At 54.8% G+C, this 23,017-nt stretch overlaps 1 protein-coding gene across 1 annotated transcript in view; it reads right to left on the bottom strand.

Annotated features, from left to right (window-relative positions):
• The window catches only part of RAB22A (RAB22A, member RAS oncogene family), a 39,485-nt gene extending 19,985 nt beyond the window's left edge, over window positions 1-19,500 (bottom strand). The window contains exons 1-2 of the mRNA XM_028524657.2: window positions 19,176-19,500; window positions 18,157-18,236 (exon numbers count right to left, since the gene is read on the bottom strand). Of these exons, the coding sequence (XP_028380458.1) occupies window positions 18,157-18,236; window positions 19,176-19,211 (116 nt within the window). The 5' untranslated portion in view covers window positions 19,212-19,500. The remainder of the gene's footprint in view (window positions 1-18,156; window positions 18,237-19,175) is intronic.
• Window positions 19,501-23,017: the final 3,517 nt, after the last annotated feature.

Genomic DNA, 23,017 nt, shown 5'->3' with positions numbered 1-23,017 from the left:
GCCCAGGGCTGCGTCCCTGGAAGAGTGGCGGTTGCGGCAGGCGCAGGACGCACGCAAGCCTGGCCCAAGGACCCAGACTGCACTGCCTTCTGTGGCCTACAGGAGCCTGCAGGTGTCACCAGGCTGGGAGAGTCTGGCAACAGGGAGGGAGCCTGAACCATCCAGGTGGGCCCAGTGTAACGACAAGGGGCCTCAGAGGAGGGACCAGGAGCAGTCGGAGCCGGGGAGGTGGCGTGAGATGGAGTGGGGACTGCCAGGGTGTGCCCTGAAGGCGGGTGCAAGGGCCACCAGCCGAGGCAGCCAGGAGAAGCTGGGTGAGGCAAGGAGACGCCCTCCCCTCAGAGCCTTGGGGAGGCGCCAGCTCCGTCAAGCCCCTGACTTTAGGCCAGTGAAGGTGGTTTCAGGCTTGGCTTCCACAATGACACCGCAGGAAGGGTGTGTTCCCGCGAGCCACTGAAGGTACTGTGGTCATTCGTTACCGCAGCACAGAAATCTAACACACTAGGGAGGGCTGCAGAGAAGAGGTCGGGTCCGAGCTGAACCCAAACGTCAAGGAGGGGGCAGATGGGGACGGCACGTGGGTGGGGTGGGGCGGGGCGGGGTGGGGAGTGCAGTTAGGCGGCCACAGAAAGGCCCCAGGCAGGCCGGGGGCAGAGCTCGGAGGAGGGGCCACCGCACTCCCACACCCACCAGCGTCCGAGTTCTGGAGGCCCGGTCTCCTGCAGCCGGCGTCTCCGCAGAGGCCGGGGCCCTGCTGCCCCCGCCGCCGTGTCTGCTGTGTCCGTGCCCCACGAGCCACCACTGCTGCCATATTGCCAACAAGTGCCTTTCAACACCTCAGCCTTGTCCAGGCAATGACAGGTCACCTTACCGACTCTCAGGTTTCAGGGACTAGTTTTCTTCGTCCTAACAGACGGTAGAATACTTAGCAACATGAACTTAAAATGTTCGTCTGTGCACCATCTAAGGTCAGGGCACAGGCGAGGCTTTGGAAAGACGGCTACGGGGGAGGGGAGCTGGAGAGGGAGAGGGAGAGGGAGGAGGCAACGCCACCACACCTGCTCGGACAGGAACCCCGCAGCGGGCAGCACGCCCCCACTGCAGGGCCTCTGTGCGGGACGCGGGCACTCAGCAGACCGTTCGTGAGCGAGACGACGCTCTCTCTTTAAATTCTCACCCGAGGACATGTGCACCGATCTTAGAGAGAGGGAGGGTGAGCGAGGGACACACTCACGTGAGGAACATCCATCGGCTGCCTCCTGCGCGCACCCCAGCGGGGGGTCAAACCCGCAGCCTAGGCAGGTGTCCTGACCGAGAGTCAAACCCGCAGCCTTTGGGTGCGTGGGACTGCACTGTAACCAACTGATCTGCGGGGCCAGGGCTGGGCGTCTGCTTCCGAGGGCAGGACAGGGGTGGGAGTGGACACAGGCGGGGAGGCAGGACTGGGGCCGTCTGTCTACGGGCCCGCACGAGCACGGACACCACGGCACGACCGGGACCAGGGGGGGAGACAGGGAGGGGAGCGCGCTGGAGGCCCCGTGTGGGCCCGGGGAAGGCCGCGGCGGGCCTGATGAGCAGAAGGGGCCCGTGAGGCCAACCCACTTGGGCCACAAACACACTTGGGCCACAGGTACGGCGGGTGTGAAGATACGGAGAGTTCTGGAAGTCCGAGGCGGGCCTCCGTCTGCCCAGGCAACCGCGTGCCTCATGAGCTACTCCAGTCCATTCCAAATGATGACTGGACTCGTTGGCTCTCCGAACAGGAGATAATTAACATGCCTCAGCACCTGAAATGCCCCCAACGGGTACACGCTGAAATGCCTTCCCCCCACCTCCCCCGGCCACTCGGTTCCTCACGCTGGAGGCCGCCCTTCTGAGCCCCTCGGGCTTCCTCTCAGGAACACTCCAGGTTCTCAACAGTGCACGCTCACAGCTCCCCTGCATCCGCCGCCTTTATTTATTTTTAACACCGACGGCGGCATTTACTACATATCTATGATATTTCCACTCTATACTGCACCCAGGAGACCATCCGAGGGAAGCAGATAAAGTTTTTTCAAGCTGTTTTTTCCTTTATCGTTTTATACGGAAGGACTGCGTGGCAATTTATGGAACCGGAGCCCTGCTAATCAGCAGCGCTGCGATCATTAACTCCGCACGGTGACCAGCCTCGCGGCTCGGCACTGGCGCGAGCCGGTCTGCACGGCGCAGCCCGAGAAGCAGGCTCGCCAGGCTGCTGGGCGGGAGGCCGGAGCGCGCCGGCCACCGCGTCGGAGCCCTGCCGCCTGCGGCGCGGCGCTGGGCAAGCCCGCTGACCTGTCTCTGCCTCTCTTCTCTCGCCCGAAAACCAGAGTAACTCCAACACCTGGAACACAGGCCCTAAAAACATCTCACGTACTCACAGAAGTGTCGTTAACACACAACGAAGAGCACGGTGTCGGCTTTCAGCTCAGTGAGCTCTGACTTTAGCATTCCTGTGTAACTCCTGCCCCGCACGAGAGAAAGGACATTTCTACAACCCTCAGAAGTCCCCTTGTACCCGCTTCCAATTAACTCTTGTTCCTACCCCAGGTGAGCTGCCCCATTTTTAAATCTTCACCAGAGGACATTGTCTTTTTTCATTGCTTTTAGAGAGAAGAGGAAGAGACGGGGAAAGGGAGGGAGGGGGAGGGGGAAAGAGAGAGAGGGAGAGGGGGAGAGAGAGAGAGAGAAACATCAATGTGAGAAACACTGATTGGCTGTGTTCTTGTATGTGCCCTGACTGGAGATTGGAACCCATAACTTGGGTATGTGCCCTGACCGGGAATTGAACCCGCAGCCTTTCGCTCTACTAGATGAAGCTCCAACCAACTGAGCCACACTGGCCAGGGTGTACCTTTTTGACTTCTACTTCATGGATCAGTTTTCATTATCTCTGGATTTCATGTAAGTGAAGTCACAGATCATACACTCCACTGTGTCTAGCTTCTGCCAGGGAACAGTGTTTTGAGACCCACGTATACGGGGTGGACAGGAGGCGGCCCACGGCTGTGTGCTCGGAGAACAACACAACGCTAGACGACAGCGCGGGGACGCCTGTTCCGCACGCTCACCGCTGCGGACCTCTCCCGCCCGTCCCTGCCCTGGCAGTTAACGCTCCTTTGTGGCCGCGTGGCAGTTCCCCGCGTGACCGCACACTCCGCCATGCTTCTGCTGAGGGCATCTGGGTGGCTTTCAGTTCTGGTCATTGCACATCAGGCTGGGATACACACTGTTTTGTAAGTCTTCTTGTAAGCACGAATTTTCGTTTCTCTTGGGCACACACCTAAGGGAGGGACCGGTGGGTCACAGGACAGATGCCAGTCCATCATTCTGTACCTCCCCAGAAATGTAGCAAGTTCTAATTCTCACCAACACCTGGGCCGTCATTATTTAATTTTGGCCATGCCCTAAGAACAAGCACGGACGTCCCCTCTATTCCACCCTGTACTGGACGGTCTGGCCAAGACAATGAGGAGGAGAGAAAAGGCAGAGCCAGGGGAAGACGGGTTTGGGGTGAAGGCGGCAGGAGGCGTTAGCAGAGGCTGCCGGGGCGGACACAGGCCTAACCTGAGGAAGCTGACTCAGGTCTCGTCTCTCGAGGGAGGAGCCCGTGATGGTGGGGCCGGCTCTGTGTGTCTGGGGGACACGTGGAGTGGGGGTCGGCCTCCGTCACCTCCGCTGCTGCGGCACGGGGGCCACAGGCAGCGCGTGCGCCGGCTGGGGCGGCTGGCTCCGGCCCCGGGACTGCGGGTCGCCAGCCCCGGCCCAGAGCCCCTGTCATCTGTGACTCGTGTCAGCAAACGACACGTGGACTACAGCGACCACCAACTATGTGGACGAGGGGACAGGCAACGTGGCCATGAAGCCACAAGACAGACAATGAAGAAGATGCAGGTGATCCAAGGAACAGACTGTTTCTCAGACGGATATTTTTACTTATTAAATATTCATTTTATTTTGGAGAGGGGACAGGAGGGAGAAAGAGGGGGAGAGAAACACCGATAGGCTGCTTCTTGCACACCCCCAACCGGGGACCTGGACACAACCCAGGCATATGCACAGACTGGGAATCGAACCGGTGACCTTTTGGTTCACAGGCCGGCGCTCACTCCACTGAGCCACACCAGCTGGGGCTGTTTTTAACTTTTATTATTAAATTTCTCACTTATACACAAAGTAGCCTCCATTATTCAACTCCAATAATCATCCACTTTCCACTCTGTTTTTGTCATTAGAAGTGAACTTTAAAACAACTACACCTAATAAGTTTAAGAAAATGAAAACTAATACGAACGATTTCAGCAGAGAAAAAGAAACCTAAGCAAACAAAACCCACGGGGTGTTCTAGACCTTTAGAAAAACAATAATAACTGAGACCAAGAACTTGATGGACAGGTTACACTCAGATGAGAATGAGTTGGGAAATGACAGAAGGAATGAATGAGGGCTGGAACAAAGTCCTTAGACGGAAGCACGGGAAAGAATGATGGAAATGCAGAAACGAGTGTGAGAAGCAGAAAAAGAAATGAGAACCTTCCGAAGGACCAGCGCCAACGGTCTGAGAGCGGGAGGAGAACACGGAGCAGGGGCAGCCCCGTGAGATAGATCATGGGTGAGGACCGTCCAACCCGACGGACAGCGAGCCGCAGCCTCAAGGAGTGCCGTGAGCCCGACGGAACGAACCCGGTGAACACCCCGCCCCGCACACACCAGGGAACGCCGAACCCACAGACAAGGAGATCCGGAGGCACGGAGTGGAAAAAATGGCATCAGCGTCAGGAGGGCGACGTGGCTGACATGTGACTCCACCTGTACAGACAGGTGGAGACGGGAGGAAATGGGACGCCTGCTTCCGAGGGCCTGAAGGACAGCGCCGGGAATGAAGGGTGCCGCATCGAGTGCACACAGGCCTCGGGATGATTACGGGCTGCCACAGGCGCTGAGATGAAAAACTGCCGGTGAAGATGTGCCAGAAAAGGCCCTTCATGCATTGCTGGTGGGAATAAAAACACCCATATACAACCACTCTGCAGAAACAGCTCCTTATAGAGCTAAACATGCCTTTCAACCTACCGTGGCAGCCAGCGTCCGCGAGGGCCCTAGGGGTCCTCGCTCCTGGTACTCAAGGCCTTGCGCAGCCTCCGCCCCCTGCCGCGAACGGGCTGACCGCCGTAGCCGACGGGCCAGGATGGAAGTGGCCAACACGGTCCCAAAGACACCGGGCTCCCGTCTGGGGCCCCCTCGGTTGCTCGTTAGGAGGAGACAGCCCCCAGGTTGAGAGGACGCGCAGGAGCCTTAACGCGGGTGAGCTGCTCCTGAGTTCCTGACCCACGAAACCTGCGTGAGACGGCCCACGTTCCGTGGTTTCCAGGTGCTCTGTCAGACGACGACACAGAAATGTGCCTATTACCCAGAAACCCCTCTCTCAGGTGCGTGTTCGGGAGTAGCATGCGTGTGTGTCCCCAAGAAGAACTGTACACAAGTATTCACAGCAGCTTTATTCCTGATAGTCAAAACTGGACTCTACTTACACGTCCACCGGCAGGAGGCTGGACAGACAGATCGTGGTTCGGCCACATGACAGAATACTGCCCGCCAACCAAAGGGACAAACTACATACGCAAAATGTGGATGAACCCCCAAAACAGTGTTTCGAGGAAAAGGCAGCAGCATGAACGAGCACACACGGTTCCATTTCTACCAAGCCCGCAAATACAGAACGGTGGGCGGGCTGGAGAAGCGCGGGGGGCTGCGCGGGGGAGGGGCCGTCTTCAGCAGTGCTGGGGGTGCGATGATACTTACACAAGCGCCAGGTGGAAATTCACTGAACTAACTTGTTATGATATGCAAATAAAGGCTGGATTAAAAAAGATGATATTAAGACATTTTCAAACAGATAACTGAGTTTAAGAAGAGTATATTAGAAGAAAAACAAAACAGTGTTCTCCAAAACACAGTAAATAATCCCAGATGAGAAGCCAGAAATGCAGGCAGAATGTAAAGCCACAGAAGAGTAAACATGTGGAGGGAACTGACAGGAGTGCTGACTGCATACAATAACGGATGTCCTGGGAGGTCTGCGTTACGAAATTAAAGCGCACTAGATGAGCACCGAAGACGGGAGGCAGAGGTACGGGGTTTAAGACCCTCGTACTGTCAGAACACGGCAAGAGTGGTTCCTTATATGAGACTTGAGCAAGTCAAGGACGCGAAGGATAATTTCTAGAGTAAACACTTAATAAAGAAGAGAATGTATAATCACCAAGGTAACCGAGGGGTCTGGCAACATGGGATTAAAAAAACGAAGTGCAATCCAAAAGAACATAGAACAGACCAGGCAATTAAAAAGCAAAGTGGAAAACGGCAGGTTTAGACACAAATTCATCACCACTCTGAAAATAAAATAACTACAAACTCAAATTGGAAGGCAAAGCTGGTGAGGACGAGTCCATGATGGTGGTGGCAGCTCAGCCAGATCAAAGCCCTGCCGACCTGCCCCTGTGCCGCGGAGAAACCAGCGCTCCTGGCCGCAGGCACGGCCTGTGACCACCAGCAGGCACGGCGAGGAGAAGCTGGGTCCTGGGAGGGATGGCGCCACGCAGGAGGGGCTGCAAACCTCCCTCCAGCCTCCTGTCCTCCCAGACCCGCGGCCACCCCTAAACCGCACAGGACGGGCAGACCCCAAGGACAGCAGCAGCTGAAGGCCGAGGAGAGCTGGGTGGGGGTGTCAGCTGCTGCCGACCACAGCAAAGGAAGAGCGGGGAGCCTGAGTCCTGCCTGCTCGCGGGGGCCCAGTGAGCCCACCGAATGAGAACCCAGGCAGGCCTTACCGCAGACATAAAGGCAAGGACAAGGATTTCCCCAGAGGCCGGGGGCCGCGCTCCGGCAGAGCCGTCCTAACGAAGGGTAAGAGCAAGTTTCCACAGCTGCGGGGTGACTGTCCTATCATACACGATGTGACTTCTCACTGAAACAAAACCCTCCGCTCTTCAGCAGAAGAGAATCGAACCTCTGCAACACACCTTCTGCAGTATGCTGTACTGTGTAAAAAAAAGTTACTGCTATGAAAAAAAAGTGGCGCAAGGTCAAGAGAAAAAAAAGGGTATATAGCAACAGATCCTGAGTTGATCCAATGTTGGCATCAGCAGAAATGTACTTTAAAAGTGCCTCTTATAAAATATAATTAGGACTTACAGCAAAAGAGCCATATTGAGTGAACAGATGGGGAATCTAAGCATAAAATATAAAAAAGAACCAAATGTAAACGCTAGAATTAAAGACAACATCTGAAGGAAAAAACACACTAGACGTGCAGAACAGACAGAACAGGGAGCAGCCGAGCCTAAAGACAGAGCAACAGAAACAATGTGATCTGGAGAACGAGAAAAAAGATGAAAAAACCCAAATGCCCAGGTCTGTCACCTGTGAGATAGCATCTAACAGTTTAACAAGTGTGAAATTGAAATCCCATAGGAGGAGCAGGAGAATGAATGGGGTAGACAGTAACTGACAATGCCTCAAATAATAGAATTTCTGATCACAGAAACTCAGCAGACCCAGAGTATATTATGCACCTACAGTATTACAGTAAATTGCTGAAAACCAAAGATAAAAGGTGGATCTTAAAAGCAGCCAGACAATAAAAAGATACATTACATATATGCTAAGGACGATGACAGCTACTCAATGGAAACCACAGCACAGAAAAATTAATTTGAGATGGCTCAAAGAACAAAACACAAAGCTAAAGCTACGAAGAACGCGTAGAAGAATGCTCCTGACACCTTAGGGCAGGCAGAACTCCCGTAGCGAGGACCGGAAAGGTGTAAACCAGGAAAGCACAGAATGGGTAACACGGCCTGCATTACAATGGAAGCTTCTCTTCAACACAAGGCGTCATTAAGGAAAGGGAGAGGCAAGGCACGGAGGAGGAGAAAACACACCTGAAAAATATCTGCAGTAAGCGCACCTGGTAAGAGAGCTGTGTTTGTAATGCACAGGAATTTCTACAAACCTGTGAAAGGTAAGCCAAAACCCCCAAGCACAAGCGGGCAGAAGCACTGAGCAGCGCCATCACGAACGATACGTGAGTGACAGGCCCGTGAGAAGACCCAGCATCACCAGTCACCTGGGGACGCAGACTGGAGCCCACCGGGGGTGCTGGTTACGCCCCGCAGGGTGACGGAGGTGAGAAGGACAGGTGAGTCTGGGTGAGGCTGGAGAAGCACTGGGTTCCCTAGGCCGAAGCTGGGAGCGCAACACGACACACCCGCCTGGGCACTGCCTGGCAACGCATTAAGCTGGTTATGCACTCACCGTCCCTATAAACTATGAAACTCTAGTCCCAGTCGTGCACGCCAACGAAGCGAACGCCCGTGCCCGCAGGAAGCGTTGTAAACGGCGTCCATGCATCTACACTCATCACGGCCAAAGGCGGGAGAGGGCCTGGATGTGTACAACCAGGAGAACGGGCAAGTCAATTGTTATCTGTTCGCATGAGAGAATATTATTCACCAATTTCTTTAAAAAGGCCTATGCTACATGCAACAGCATGGCTGAATCTCCAAAACGCTGTTTTATGGAGGAGAAGTGGAAGGCCGAGACTACATTCGTAATGTTCCATTTGTGTGACATCCAAGGGCCATCAGGCTACAGGGGCCGAGAGCACCGCAGTGGCTGCTATGGGAGTGGGGTCCCCATAAGGAACTTGCCCGAGGTGACGGAAGTTTCCAGCAGTGGCCTGATGGGTGCACTTTATGGAAACCAGACCCTAGGCTGCTTACGAGACACACTGAAGTCGCGAAGACACAGGAAGGCTACAGACAACATGGTGAGACAAGGGCGCGGACACCGGCCGACGGTGGCACACCGACGTTCTGCCCACAGGAGGGCAGGCTGCGAGGCCGCAGTCGGCCCTGGCGCTGGGGGCCGCACGTCGAGTGGAGGGCTTCTGAATTATCAGTGAGTAGGATCGGAAACCCACCTCTGTAGACACTTCATGTAGCTGCAGATCGACAAAGCAAGCTGAGAATGAAAGGATAAACGACAAAGATACAACCATAGTGGCAGATTTTTAACCCACTTCCTCTTAGTAACCGATGGATTCCGGAAGACCAAAAAAACCCCAGCAAGGATACCAGAAAAAGCAAACAACATGGTTAATAAACTTGACCTAATTCCATTCACAGAACACGGCACCTAATGTTGCAGAGTGAATCTTTTGAAACACATACAGAACATTTACCAAAATCAACACATGCTGGGCCACACAGAAAATGCTGAGATTTTAAGGCATTTAGATCATATCGACTATGTTCTCTACTTCAATATATTATGCCAGTAATTATTAACAAAGTTAACTAGAAAATTTCCCTGTATTTGAAAACTGAGAAACAAACATCTAAACGACACTTGGATCAAAGATGAAATCGCATTAGAAAACAAAGTATTCTGAACTAAATGATAATGAAATTATGATATATAGGAACTTGTTGGGTCCAGCAAAAGCCATGGTTAAAGTTACAACCGAAAAGAGTGAAGACCGAAAGCCCGTGAGATGACCACGTGCACCAGTAAGTCAGAAGCAGGACCGGGCAGAGCCGTGAGTCAGAGCAGACACCCGTGAAGAGCGAGCAGACGCGCTCTGGAGTCGATCACAGGCAAAACTGATGGCAGAGGCGCAGGGACTGCGGGCCAAGGCGGAGGCGCAGGCAGACACACTGTGCCTCCCCGCACAGCCAAAAGGAGCACAACAAGCATAAAAACAAAACACAAGCAGAACTGCCAGAAAATCAAACTCTCTGGAAGTCCGACAACCAAGGAGCTAAAGAAACACTCACCCAGACCTCGGCACAAGGCGGTGATGTGGCTGCCCTGCCCTGGTGAACACCTAAGGCCCCGCCCCTCACCATGTAACAGGAGCACCAAGACAAAGCAATATGGCCCAAATGAAAGAACAGATCAAAGCTCCAGAAAAAATACAAACAAGCAATGATAAGTTAGCCAACCTATCGGATGCAGAGATCAAAACACTGGTCATCAGGATGCTCACAGAAATGGTTGAGAATGGTCGCAAAATAGAGGAAACAGTGAAGGCTGTGCAAAGTGAAGTAAAGGAAATGTACAGGGAACAAACAGTGATGGGAAGGAAACCAGGACTCAAATCAACGGTTTGGAGCAGAAGGAAGAAATAAGCATTCAAGGTGAACAGAACGAAGAAACAAGAATTCAAAAAATTGAAGAGAGGCTTAGGAACCTCTGGGACAACTTTAAATGTTCCAACATCTGAATCATCGGGGTGCCAGAAAGAGAAGAGGAAGAGCAGGAAATTGAAAATTTACTGGAAACATAATGAAGGAGAACTTCCCCAATCTGGCAAAGGAATCAGACTTTCAGGAAGTCCAGGAAGCTCAGAGAGTCCCCAAGAAGTTGGACCCAAGGAGGCACACACCAAGGCACACCATAATTACATTACCCAAGACTAAAGATAAGGAGAGAATCTTAAAAGCAGCAAGAGAAAAGGAGACAGTTACCTACAAAGGAGTTCCCATAACACAATCAGCTGATTTCTTCAAAGAGACCTTGCAGGCAAGAAGGGGCTGGAAAGAAGTATTCTAAGTCATGAAAAGCAAGGGCCTGCACCCAAGATGACTCTACCCAGCAAAGCTATCATTTAGAATGGAAGGGCAGATAAAGTGCTTCCCAGATAAGGTCAAGTTAAAGGAGTTCATCACCACCAAGCCCTTATTATATGAAATATTAAACGGACTTATCTAAGAAATAGAAGATGATTAAACATACGAACAGCGAAATGACAACAAACACAACTGTCAACAACAGAACCTAACCGCCCCCCCAAAAACAAACTAAGCAAACAACGAGAACAGAACAGAAAAACAGAAATGGAGATCACACGGAGGGTTATCGGTGGGGAGAGGGGAGAATGGGGGAAAAGGTACAGGGAATAAGAAGCATAAATGGTCAGTACAAAGTAGCCGGGGGAAGGGTAAGAACAGTATGGAAGCTGGAGAAGCCAAAGAACTTACATGTACGACAGGGACAGGAGCTAAGGTGGGAACTGCTGGTGGGAGGCGGGGTTCAGGGCAGAGGGGGAAAAAGGGAGAAAAAAATGGGACAACTGTAAGAGCATAATCAACAAAATATATCAAGAAAAAAAGAAGTGTAAAAGGGTTATCAGTATGGAATCTCAATGTCCTTATGCCAATAAATAGGAAAATGCATATGAAAGTGTCACAATTCCTTAAAAAACCAACAAAGCCCCACAGTCAAATCCAGCACAAGAAGAGCACGTCAGAATGGGAGTGCGCTCACCACTCCTCAGAGCGTCTGACCGCACAGCCCCGATCCCACGGCCCAGAGGGCATCGCTGCCGCCTCCGCTGCCGCTCACCGACGGGGGCATCGGCGTGGCTCTACACTGACTCCTCCCACCGAGTGTGACGGGCAAGCAGGGCTCAGAGAGCACACCTGCGTGCACAGCGCAGAACGGAGTGGCATGCAACAATCTCACTTGTAAATATACACAAAAACCCTAAAAATCGCAGCAAACTAAAGCCAGCGATACAAAAATACACGTCCTGATCTCACTGGATTTATCCCATGAAAATTCAACAATGTAATTCACCAAATTAACACGTGAAAAAGAACAATGATGCGTTTAACCCACAGAGGTAGAAAATCCTTTGGACAAAACCGTTAGTCATGTAAAAAACATCCCAGCGAATGATGAGCAGGAGGGCACTCCTGTAACGTGACAAGGGCAGGTGCGGAAACCCACGACACGTGTACTTGACGGTGTGAGCGTGCATGCCTCCCTGCAGTGAGCCGATCAGGACAAGAATACCCGGCACCCCCATTTCTACCGGACACCGTACCGGGGATCGTACCTGGTTCAATAAAACGTGAAATAAAAAGTCTAAGAAGTCAATGAAGCAAGAGGTAAAAACACAGCACAAACCACCGGATCCCTCGGAGTAACTCCGGTGGGAGAGGCGCAGGCCCACCGCACACAGCAGGGAAGGACGCTGAAGGGAGAGGGGGACGCCCAGCGAAGGAGAGTGCACCGGACGCTCGGTGTCATGGAGACGTCACTTCCGCCCGGACCGATCTGTGCGTTCAGTGGGATGCCCGTCCAATGTCAAGTGGAGAGGAGGGGCTGGCGTGTGTGTGTGCAAACAGAGCGGATGTGTATGGGAATGTCACATGCCAAGAACAGTGAAGGCGCCCCGGAGGAACAACACAGGGGACGCACACCGCTGGTCATCAGGGTTTACTACAAAGACACAGAGCTTTAGAAGCCGTGACACTGCTACAAGGACAGAGAAAAGAGACAAACAGTCTCTCTACAAGACCACTGACTAAGGAATAAAAAGTGTTCTGCGGACTTTGTAAGACGCGGAAGTCAAATGCGACAATAACAGCACACAGGACGAGAGGAGGGGAATCGAAGTGCACCCCTGCAAGGTGCCTGACGCCACGTGCGCCTTCGTACCACCTGCAAGCAGCCTGACACGGGCACGCGGCACACCCGGGCGCGGTCACCAGCAGCATGACAAGACAAAGAGGCGGTGCCAACAAGCCAGCAGTGGAGACGAAACGGAAGCATTAACGTGGAGCCATCAAAAATACAGCACGATGGCAGACGTCACTCAAACCATACCGACAGTCATGATATATAAAATGGCCTAAACTAGCACTGCACAACAGAGCTTCCTACAAGGAGAACTTTTCTGAAAAGTGGCTAGTGTGACTGAAGGAATGAGCATTAAATTTTTTTTAACAGATAATTTTTTTAAAGATTTTATTTATTTATTGATTTTAGAGAGGGAAGGAAGGAAGAGAGAGAGAGAGAGAGAGAGAGGGAGAGAAACATCAATGTGCGGTTGCTGGGGGTTATGGCCTGCAACCCAGGCATGTACCCTGACTGGGAATCGAACCTGGGACACTTTGGTTTCCCAGCCCGAGCTCAATCCACTGAGCTACGCAGCCAGGGCCTTGGACATTAAATTTTAACCTAAACTTCATGAAGCCACATGTGTCCGTCAGCAAGGGCACTGAACGGCAGCCTTCTAAACACTCCGATAAAAAGGCAGAGACGGTCAGATTACATCAAAGCAGGACCCACACGCTGTCCTTGTGAGGAACCCACCTTAAATGTACAGGCACAGGCAGGGTAAACGCAAGCGGACGGGAAAAGACAGGCAACCACCAGTCACCGGGGCTGAAGAGCCCGTGCCCACGTGAGGACAAGGCAGGATCCGGAATCCGGGCTGTGAGGAAGAGTGAGACGTTTCGTGATGGCGAAGGGGTCAAGTTACCAGGGGAAACCAGCCACGAGATGTGTACAGACACTCCGTGAAGACAGCTTCAAGACTCGCAAGCTAAAATGTATTGAACCGACGAGAGAAACAGACAAATCCTCAATTAGGGCTGGATCCAACGCTTCTTCGCCGCAAGCGAGGGGGCTCCGTGAGGCCAGAGACACTGCGGCTGCCGTTGCCCGAGCGGTCCTGCCCCAGACGCCCAGAGCACGCCCGCGCGAGCGGCGGGACCCCTTCTCCCCGGCACCACGAGACGGCCACGGAACCCCATTCTGGGACATACACGTCAAATGGAAGAGGGTTGACATAATAGAGAGCATATTTTCTGGCCACAACGGATTTAAACTAGAAACCAATATTGAAACATTTCTGGAAAATCCCTAAATAACTGCAAGTTAGAAAAACACATTTCTAAAAACACATGTCACAAGGGAAATAAGAAGTACTTTGAACTAAATGAAAATAAAAACACAGCATATGAAAATCTGTGTAATTCACTTAAACCAGTACGTACAGGGAAATTTATAGTTCTAAATGCTCACATAAGGGAAAAAAAAAGGCCTACAAAATCAATATTCTAAACTTCCAGCTTAAAAAAAAAAAGAACAAATTGAGCCAAATAGGAAACAGAAATATTAATAAAATGAAAAAGCTGGCTCTCTGAGAAGACCATTAAATGGATATATTTATGGCCAAACAGTTCCTAAAGACATTAAAAGCATAATAAAGTAATATTATAAACAGCTTTATTCCAATAAATTTCAAAAACCCAGATACAGAGGGCACGTTTCTCAAAGACACGAACCACCACAGCACACCTGGGCAGAGGTGGACAGGCCTGCGTCCATGGGAGAACTCGCACCTGTAGGGACAGTTTTTCTGACAAAGAACACTCCTGGCTTAGATGGCTTCATTAGTGAATGATACTAAGTCTTTAAGGGAGAAATAATACCAATTCTGCATGAACTCTTCCACACAGCAGGAGAGGAGGGAACACCTCTCCCCTCCCAGGCGGCCCTGACACCAAACCTGGGGCAAGACACAGAAAACCACAGCTCGGTACACACCGTGACTATGATGCAAGAATCCTTAATGGGATTTAGTACATTAAATCCATAACATATTACACTAATGACAACCAAGTGGAATTTATCCTAGGAACACAACATTCATTCAATATTTTAGTACTGATTGTTGTAATTCATTACTTTAAGACTAAAAAAAGAAAAAGCACAAAAACAATGCAAAAGGCGTTAAAAAACCCACCTGACAGAATTCAACACGATTCATGATCAATAGAAACTCTCGTCGTGTCAGGGCCAGACGAGCCCACCCACCCCATCAGGAGGTGCCGGTGGAGAACCTGGGCCCGGCCGTCCCGTGCACCGACCACGGACCGAGCGCCCCCCCTCCTGAGACAGGAATGAGGTACGGGGTCTTCTCTTCCCGCTCCTCAACAAAGCACTAGAGGGCCCAGCCAGTGTGATGAGACAAGTCCAAGAAATAAAAGGCCTATCGATTGCAAAGGAGGAAGTCAAGTTTTCGATGACCCTCCACGGTTCCTCCATCCCCACAGCCCGAGGATCACGCCGCGCTGACTCCCGGGGCCGCGTCCTCCCCGGCTGGCGTGTGTGTGTACTGCGGGGACAGGGGCACGGGCACGCACGTCTGCACACGGCTTCGGCTCCGACACTCCCTGCTATGGGTGCACCTGTAGCCACCAAATGACCCAGGGCCTCAAGCGAGAGCATAAAGCCAGAGGGTCCTGCTGGGGCCGTGCAGCAAAAGGGAGGGTCATGGGAAGAGGACGCGGAGGCGGCTGCAGGAAGTCCCCGGGGAGGCGCGAAGGTTAGGGGAGCACGCTGCAGAGCAGGCAGGAAATCGGGCAGTTTGCACCCGAGAACCTCGACTCCTCCAGCGGGGCCACCGCCCTCGTTTACATCCCTGCCCGGCCCCTGCTGGCCCTGGACTTCCCAGCCTCAGAGGGGCTGACAGCAGTACTTGAGTCTTCACAAATGAGCAAAGCCCCGCCCTCCAGGACACGGGGAGCACTCTGGTGCGGGAAGGGTATCACCTGGTGAGAGTGTGGGGGGACGCGGAGGGAGCCGGTGAGCTGAGGCTGGGCCCACACCGGGACGGGTCTCTCCGCCCGGTCCTGAGCAGGGAGAACGGACTCGTTTCTGAAGAGCCTCAGGCAGCAGAGGTGAGCGCGGACTGGCGTGAGAGTGCGGGGGCACAATGGTCCGGGCAAGGCAGGGAGAGGGCTTCGGGCGGAGGGCGGCCCAGGCGCAGGGACTGGGCACAACTGGCACGGACAGGCCTGGGGACGTGGCCTGGGAGGGTGGAGAGGGGTGAGGACAAATGGCACCTGATCACACTGCTACTGCCAACCACCAACACTCCCTGCACACCTCCTGCGCACACCCAGTGTCACCAAGTTCTCCCAGCTGCCCCAGGAGGTGGGCACGACCACCACCGCCCTACCGGCAGCAGGGAGGTGCACTCAGTCGCCTGGAAGTTCTCCGGCTGGCACACCGTCGAGGCCCAGACGTAAGCCCCGGCAGGACAGTCCTTGCTCTGCCCCATGGGGTCCATGCTCTGCCCCGTGGGACACGCCGGGTTCATTAGGGAAGGCTATGAGTGTGTGTGTGGGGGGGAGAGGAACAGGGTCCAGGCCATGCGCTGTGAATGCAGGCCAGACCCTAAGGACAAAGGCCGCAGAAGGTGACCGGAGTCTGGCTACACGGGTGGGACTGAGCTGTGGGAGGACACGAGAGCAGACCAGCCTGGGGGAAACTGCCACGGACGGAGTGCGTGGGAGGAGAAGCAGGAGAAAACAGTGAGGCGCAGGGCCCCGGACGCAGAAGAGACCCAGGGAGGAGACGAGCCCCATTCCTGGACGCCTCACTTCTCTGGAGCCCAGAAAACGGTTCCCGAAACCACTGCCTGAGCACAGGCCACAGAATACGCCTCTCCTCCTTGTAGGGCAGGTCCACCACAGTAGGAACCAGGTTTATCTACACCAGGGGTTGGCACATTTTCCCCAAAAAGGGCCAAACAGTAAATGTTTTCAGCTCTGTGGGCCTCAGTCGTGAGTCTTCGACCCTGCCACTCACTGTAGCCCCAAAGCCGTGGAGACGATACGTGAATGAACGGGTGTGACTGTGTTTCAATAAAGCTTTATTTACAAAAGCGGGAAGTGGGTCAGCGGGCCACGGTGTGTTAACCCTGGGTCTAAACCACCAGCAGCCAGTGCAGCACCTGGCACGCGGGGCAGGCACGCAGTGAAGGAAGGGGAGGAGGAGAGCCACTGGTCTTGGCAGCCAGAGGGAAAGCGGTGCTCGGGCAGCTGGCTGCGGCGGGCAGGGCGGAGAACCGAGACGACGGTGGTCTGGGGACCGCGCGGCAGTGAGGAAGTAGTCACTTCTCTTTCGCGGGCCCCGCGATGCGGGCGGCAGGCTGGGGAGCAGTGCTGTCTCCCCAGGAGCACGTCTGCACGCTGCGCGGGGGCAGGGCAGGGCCGGGCTTGCGGCGGACAGCTGCCGCGAGGGGAGCTGCAAGGCTCAGGCATCGGGGGTCGGCCGTGAAGGAGGCAGACACCGCTGAGGCCGAGGGAATCAGGGGAGGTAGAAGGAAGTGAGGCGCGAGCCCTGAATTCCTCTTTCCTGGGAAGTGGGAGCCAAGACCGTCTGGCGAGGAGACGAGACTGCGGTCAGGAGCCCAGCGCGCCGCAGGCTGGGAGGGCCGGCGAGCGGGAGGGGGTGGACGCCGGGGCAGGGCTCCGGCGCACGGGTGCCGGGAACGCACCCGTCGTCTCCCCCCTTCTCCAAGGGAGCCCTTGGACGCTTCAGAGCTGTGTCTGCAGCTCTGCCCAGGTGTCCGGTGTGTCACTCACTGAGTCACAGGCACGACCTTCTCTCACTTCCTGTCACTTCACTTTCCCAAGCAGGCAGCAACAGGCAGGCCCCGAGGAGGATGAGATCACCCTTGGAACACGTGGACATGCCCGGTTCTCTTTTGGAGGACCGTGCAAGGCACTTGCGTTTGGGAAGTGACTGGTGGTGTCATCCCCAGGCCTCCCCATGTGTGTGCGTGTGCGTACGCAGGGAGACACTTCTCTATAAGGCGGAACAGACTTTCTCTTTACATGGAAGAAACCACTCGATTGGGGGTTTGCAACAGAAATCACATAACAGCTCTTTGGTTGTAAAGCCTAACATAGTATTAAAACCTATAAAACATGACTCACAGAGAAAGTATTAATGCTGTGATATTCAAATACCCTGAGAAGTTTTTTTTTTTGCATGTCAAAAACCTACTACCAGTCAATGTCACTTATCCAAAGAACCAGACACCCTAAGAATCTTACATGTCAGCATTCACTTATTAATTCATCATTACTACTGGAGCAGGAAAATGTGAGAAGGGCTTGGGACCCATTCCCCTACTTTTCAGGAAGGATGAAAACCATCTGCACATCTTTTGGCCGACATGCCTGAAAACACAGGCCTGTTCCCACTTGCCTTGTTTTACGTGCGACTACAACTGATATATAGATGGGAGGTTCTTCATATATTTTGGATTTTAATTCATATTTTCCTTTTAATGTTGTCAGTCCTCACAAATCAAAAGATCATTTTCTTAAACCACAGCAATCCTCACTGCGCCCTTCCAAGTCCTTCTGGAAATGATGGGAACCTCTCCGAATCCGCTAACGGGCACCCCTGTGACACGCTCTTCATTCGGAAGGCCTTTCAACACGCCGGGAGACGCACATGCAACAAACAATCTCTTACCCTATGGTCGGGTTGATGTTCGGGTCAAAGCTGTCCTCCACGAACCGCCACACAATGCTCGACTTGCCCACACCCGTATCCTGAAAGAGAACGAGGTGGTCAGGCTCATCTGCCTGCAGCCCTGTAAACTACCTCGTCAGTTCAGGACTTTCGAAAATTCATCTCCCATACGTTGTAGAAGTTAAGGGGTGCAAAGGAGGTTTCCATAAAGAGTCAGTGGGAGTCATGAGATTTCAAATGTATTGTAGGGGAGGGGTTTCGCAGTTTTTAAGGAACGTTAGGACCTTTCGAAAGACTCCAAGTCTCTGCTTCGCGTGAACAGCGACAAACTGACTTGCTTCTTAGCCCGCATAAAGTAAACTATGGACCCGTGATCGCCTTCTGGGGAGTCCAGGGCAGACTCCAGCCCCACCCTGCCTGGGAAGGGGGCCGACTAGATACAGGGATCCCTTGGGTCCCTGAGCAGCCTCGCGGGCAGGGGGCAACCCAAGACGCAGGCTCCGCACTGGCATCGCTGCCCGGACCAGGCAGGAAGCTGCAGCTTCACCCAGTCTTGGCGTTTCCTCACGTAACCGCCCCGCCCCTCCCGAAAAGTAACTGCCAGGAGTGTCAGGGTACACCTACAAGTTCAAAAACACCCACAACAGACGGGGAAGGAGATGCTTGCTGCTTGAAGAAGCGGAGGACCTGGATGGGTCCCCCTCGAGGAGCACTCGGCCCACTCTGCCTAGTGCCCTGGTAGGAAACTTCACAGCTGCTCGGAGCCCAGATGGAAGGGAGAGGCGGGGCGGGCTCGCCACCCTTCGGGGCCGGAGGGACCTCCAGTTCCAGGAGAGACAGGGAGAGGGCCCCCCCCCCCCGCCCGCAGGACCCCGCGCACCAGCGCAGCAGGGCGGGTCCGGGCAGGTGAGCGGCGTCCCGCGAGCGCCCGGGGCCGGGGCGGACGGGACGTGGGCACGCCCGGCCCCCGGCCCCCCCCGGCCTCCCGCGGCCCTCCCGGCCGGCCCGCCGCCACTCACCCCCAGCAGACACACTTTGAGCTCCCTCAGCGCCATGGCCCGGGAGCCTGGGCGCGGGCCCGCCGCGCCCGCCGCCGCCCTAAGTTGAGGAGGGACAGGCCGGGCCCAGTACGGGCATTCCCCGGCGCCGCCGCCGCCGCCGCCCGGCCCAGCCCCGGCCGCGGGGCGCGTAGAGGCGACGACCGCCTGTTCGCCGGCCCTCGGCCGCGGCCCGTCCGCCGCCAGCCGCGCGGGGACCGTCTCAGCAGCCGGGACGGTACCGAGGCCTCCCGAGCGCCTCCGCCGCCGCCATCTTGGGACGCCGGCCGGTCACCTGACCTCCCCGCCCACCTCGGCAGCCACCTTCGCGGCGAGGGCGGGGCCGGCCGGCGCCGAGGCTCCGGGGGAGGCGCCAGCCCGCGGGCGGGGCTGGCAGCCCGAGGCCACGCCCCCCGCCGCAGGCCACGCCTCCAAGCCCAGCCTAAGATGGCGGGTAAGTGGGGCCGCGCTCTGGGGGCGCGGTTGCGGCCCCCTCATCCTCGGCGGCGAGCCCCCAGCGAGGCCCGGGCACCCCCGCCCGCCGCGGAGCCCACCCGCGGCGGCCCCCTCGCGACTCCCGTGCCTCTTGGTTTTCAGAGAGATCCCCTTGTACTTCGTGGACTTGCAGGATGACTTAGAGGATTGTGAGTAACAGTCGGGGCGTCCCCGCCCCTCTCCGGGAGCGGCTCTCGGGATCCGGGGTGCACGGAACGCGGGGTGGGGTGCTACAGGTGTGAGAAGGGTTTGGGACCCAGTCTCCTACTTTTCGGGAAGAATGGAAACCATCTGAAAACTAGAGGAGCGCGGTCCCCAACTGTCTGTCTAGAGGCACCGGTGGCGGCCCCTCCTCGCTGGGCGGGGCGGCGGAGGATGGGGAGCCCTCCCCTCTCGGGGCTAGGAGTTTGATTGTTGTGAAACTTATGACTTGCTGTCACTTTCTTTTTCTTCCTCCTCCTCCTCCTCCTCCTGCGGCGGCGGCGGCCCGGGAGGGGCGGGGTCGGGACCCTCAGGGTCTGCACTTTTCCGAGTGCTGGGGAGTTGGGGAGGTCCCGCTCTCCGAGTGGCTGGCCGCAGAGTAGCACAGACTTCCCCAGGGCCCTGGCACAAGCCCAGCGCCTTCTCTTGTCCCCCAGGCTGCTCACCGGCGCCCACATTTCTCAGTGGGTCTCCCCCACAAGCCCTTACCTGTTCTCTCCCCTTTCCTGGCACTTGGAATCCCTTTCAGGGCGGATGGCCTGGGGAGATGTCATCCTGGAAGCGCAACTTGGCGTTTGTGGCGAATGGGACTTTCCTTTCCATCCCACCGACGTTTCTTGAGCACTTACTTGTTCTGGACCCACCCAGACGGACCAGAGTCAGGGCGAGCTCTCCAGAGCTCAGTTTCTGGCGGAGAGCCGACTGGTAGGCAGAAAATTACCTAATTCTGGATGCTGTCTGGTGCAGGGTGCCTGTATGAAATACCAAACCAACTCACACGCGTGGAAGTCACCCTGTGCGCTTTCTTCCCCACCTACAAGTTTCCTGATCATAAAAGTCGGTGTTTATTGAAAACTCATCACAGGCCAGGCATGGTTTTAAACCGTGTATGGATGTTATCGCTTTTAGGGGGGCAACTTTTTGCAAATAGAATGGCCCCCGAAGGGGTGCTAAAGGCGATGGCCAGGAGCATGGGTCCCAGAATCAGAGGGTGAAGTCCTGTCCCCCTCTGAGCCTCACTAGCCTCATCTGTAAAAGGGGCATGATAGTGGTCCGGAAAGACGACCGCGAAGGTTAAATGAATAACAGGTTTAGTGCGATGCCTTACACCGAAGAAACACTTGGTAAATATTAGCTGCCATTATTACTGTTATTAATGCGATTGTTATCTATATTTGCTTAACACTGGTGAGCCAGCTACAGTGTAGGCCCCAGGTTCACGGAGCTGAGTGTTTCAGCCGGTCGTCATCCTTGAATGGAAGGAATGTGGCATTTCTGTTGGTAAACAACAGAGAGCTGCTGTTAAGGCCCCTCTCACTCGTGGGTCTGATAAATGTCAGATCTATGGCTGGAAAAGCCAATTTCTGGCTGTCTTGTTACCTACCAAGCTACCCCTAAACGTAGTGTCTTAACCAAAAGCATTTTATTATTCTAACATGCAGGGGTCGACTGACTGGTGATACCGAAGCGTCACGTGCCCCGGTTAAATTTCTGGGGAGGCGAGAAGCTCTGCGTGGGCCTCACTCCCCTGGCGTGGCCAGGACACCTGCCGGGCGCCGCCCCTGGGTCCTCCGGGTGCCTCTTTCACTGAGCTGGGTTGGGGGTGGGGTGCTTCTCAGGGCGGGGCGGCTGTGGGCAGTCGGACCTCTTGCCTGCAGCTGACTTCCCCCAGTCTTCTCTGCCCACAGTGTGTATACAAAGAGGAAGTAAGAGATTTCATAGGGAAAATTGTGATGGTTTTACTGTGGCCCTATTTCAGCAAATACTGGGGTTTTGAGGCTTGTAATTCTTTCGAGAGAGTTTAAAGAGAGCCTCAAATACTCTTCAGCGGGCAGCTGAAGATGCGCCCCAGCAGGGAAGGGAGCCTGCAGTGTGGCCCCGAGCGTGCCCGTGCCTCAGGTGGGGCAGCTCTGGGGGCCTCCGGAGAGGGGGCACGGGATGCTGGACCTCACGGCCTCGCACAGCACAACTGCTCTGCGGCCGTCAGTGATGCATGCTGCCTTGGGCCTGTCTCTACACCCTGCTGTGGGGGCGCTGGAAGGCACCGCCCTGCCGTGATCGCCCGCGGGAGCCCCGAGGTCCTGAGGCTGCCTTCCCGCCTGTGGCTGTGAGAGCTCGGGGAGGTCGCTCACGCACCCTGTTCGGTTCCTTCCTCTGGACGGTGGCGTGAGGACAGGAGGTGACTCATGCGTAGGCTGACGGGAGGAGTGGACGAGATAGCGCACATGAAACGTTTTGGCCCAGGGACCGGCTGGCATAATGAGTATCGTACTCAGTGACTTTGTTGTTCTTATTTTAATCATCATCATTAGTGCCGGGCTTCCCCCTAAGGTTTTCTGACTCTGCGACAGTGAGGTGGGTGGGGTTGCTCCCGCGTCACAAGCGTCGAGTCTGAGGGACGGGGCTGGAGTCGGTGGTCCCGTGGGGCGCGGTTCATAAATGGTAGAACTGGCCAGCGGACTCCGCTGCTCTGACTCTGGTTTGCTCTAATCCGCCCCACAGACCCCACGGCAGGGGCCTGGGTGTTGCTTCGGGTTGTCGTGAGGCTGTTGTCATCCTTGGGTGTGGGTGTGGGTGTTTTTTTTTTGTCTAAACGATGTGCTGGGTGCTCCATCTAGGCGACACGTGGCTTTGGGCCAGGACCCAGGTCATCCTTTTTATAACCCAGTGGCTGACATGATCTCGGTGTTCAGTTAATGTCGTTACTGGTGACAATAACCGATGAGAAAGCTTATCTGATTTACTTTGTGATTCTTGATTAAATTTGGGTAACTTCAAACAGAAGCCTTAATGAATGGATGCCGTGTTTCTTTAAATCATTCCAAGTCTTCGGGCCATCGCAACACGGAAAAGATTTAATTTGAGAGAATTAGCTTGCCGAGCCATCTAACTTCTTCCTCTTGAGAGCAGGCAGCGTGTGGATGGCCTGGCGCGGCGGTCCTGCTGGCGGACTGCACGTGCACAGGGAGCTGCGTGCACCTTCGCCGGAGGGGTTTAAGGGCCTTGAATGTCCGGGTGCTCGTGGCACGCGGAGGCTGAAGAAGTGTTGCTCCTGGTAAGGCTTGCTTGGCCAGTTACCATTAAGTGTGTGTCAGTGGTGGGGGACCGAAAACGAGGGGAAGCTACCA

The sequence above is a fragment of the Phyllostomus discolor genome, chromosome 9, assembly GCF_004126475.2.
Source record: "Phyllostomus discolor isolate MPI-MPIP mPhyDis1 chromosome 9, mPhyDis1.pri.v3, whole genome shotgun sequence".
Classification (NCBI taxonomy): Eukaryota; Metazoa; Chordata; class Mammalia; order Chiroptera; family Phyllostomidae; genus Phyllostomus; species Phyllostomus discolor.
This window is presented reverse-complemented; position numbering and strand designations above follow the sequence as displayed.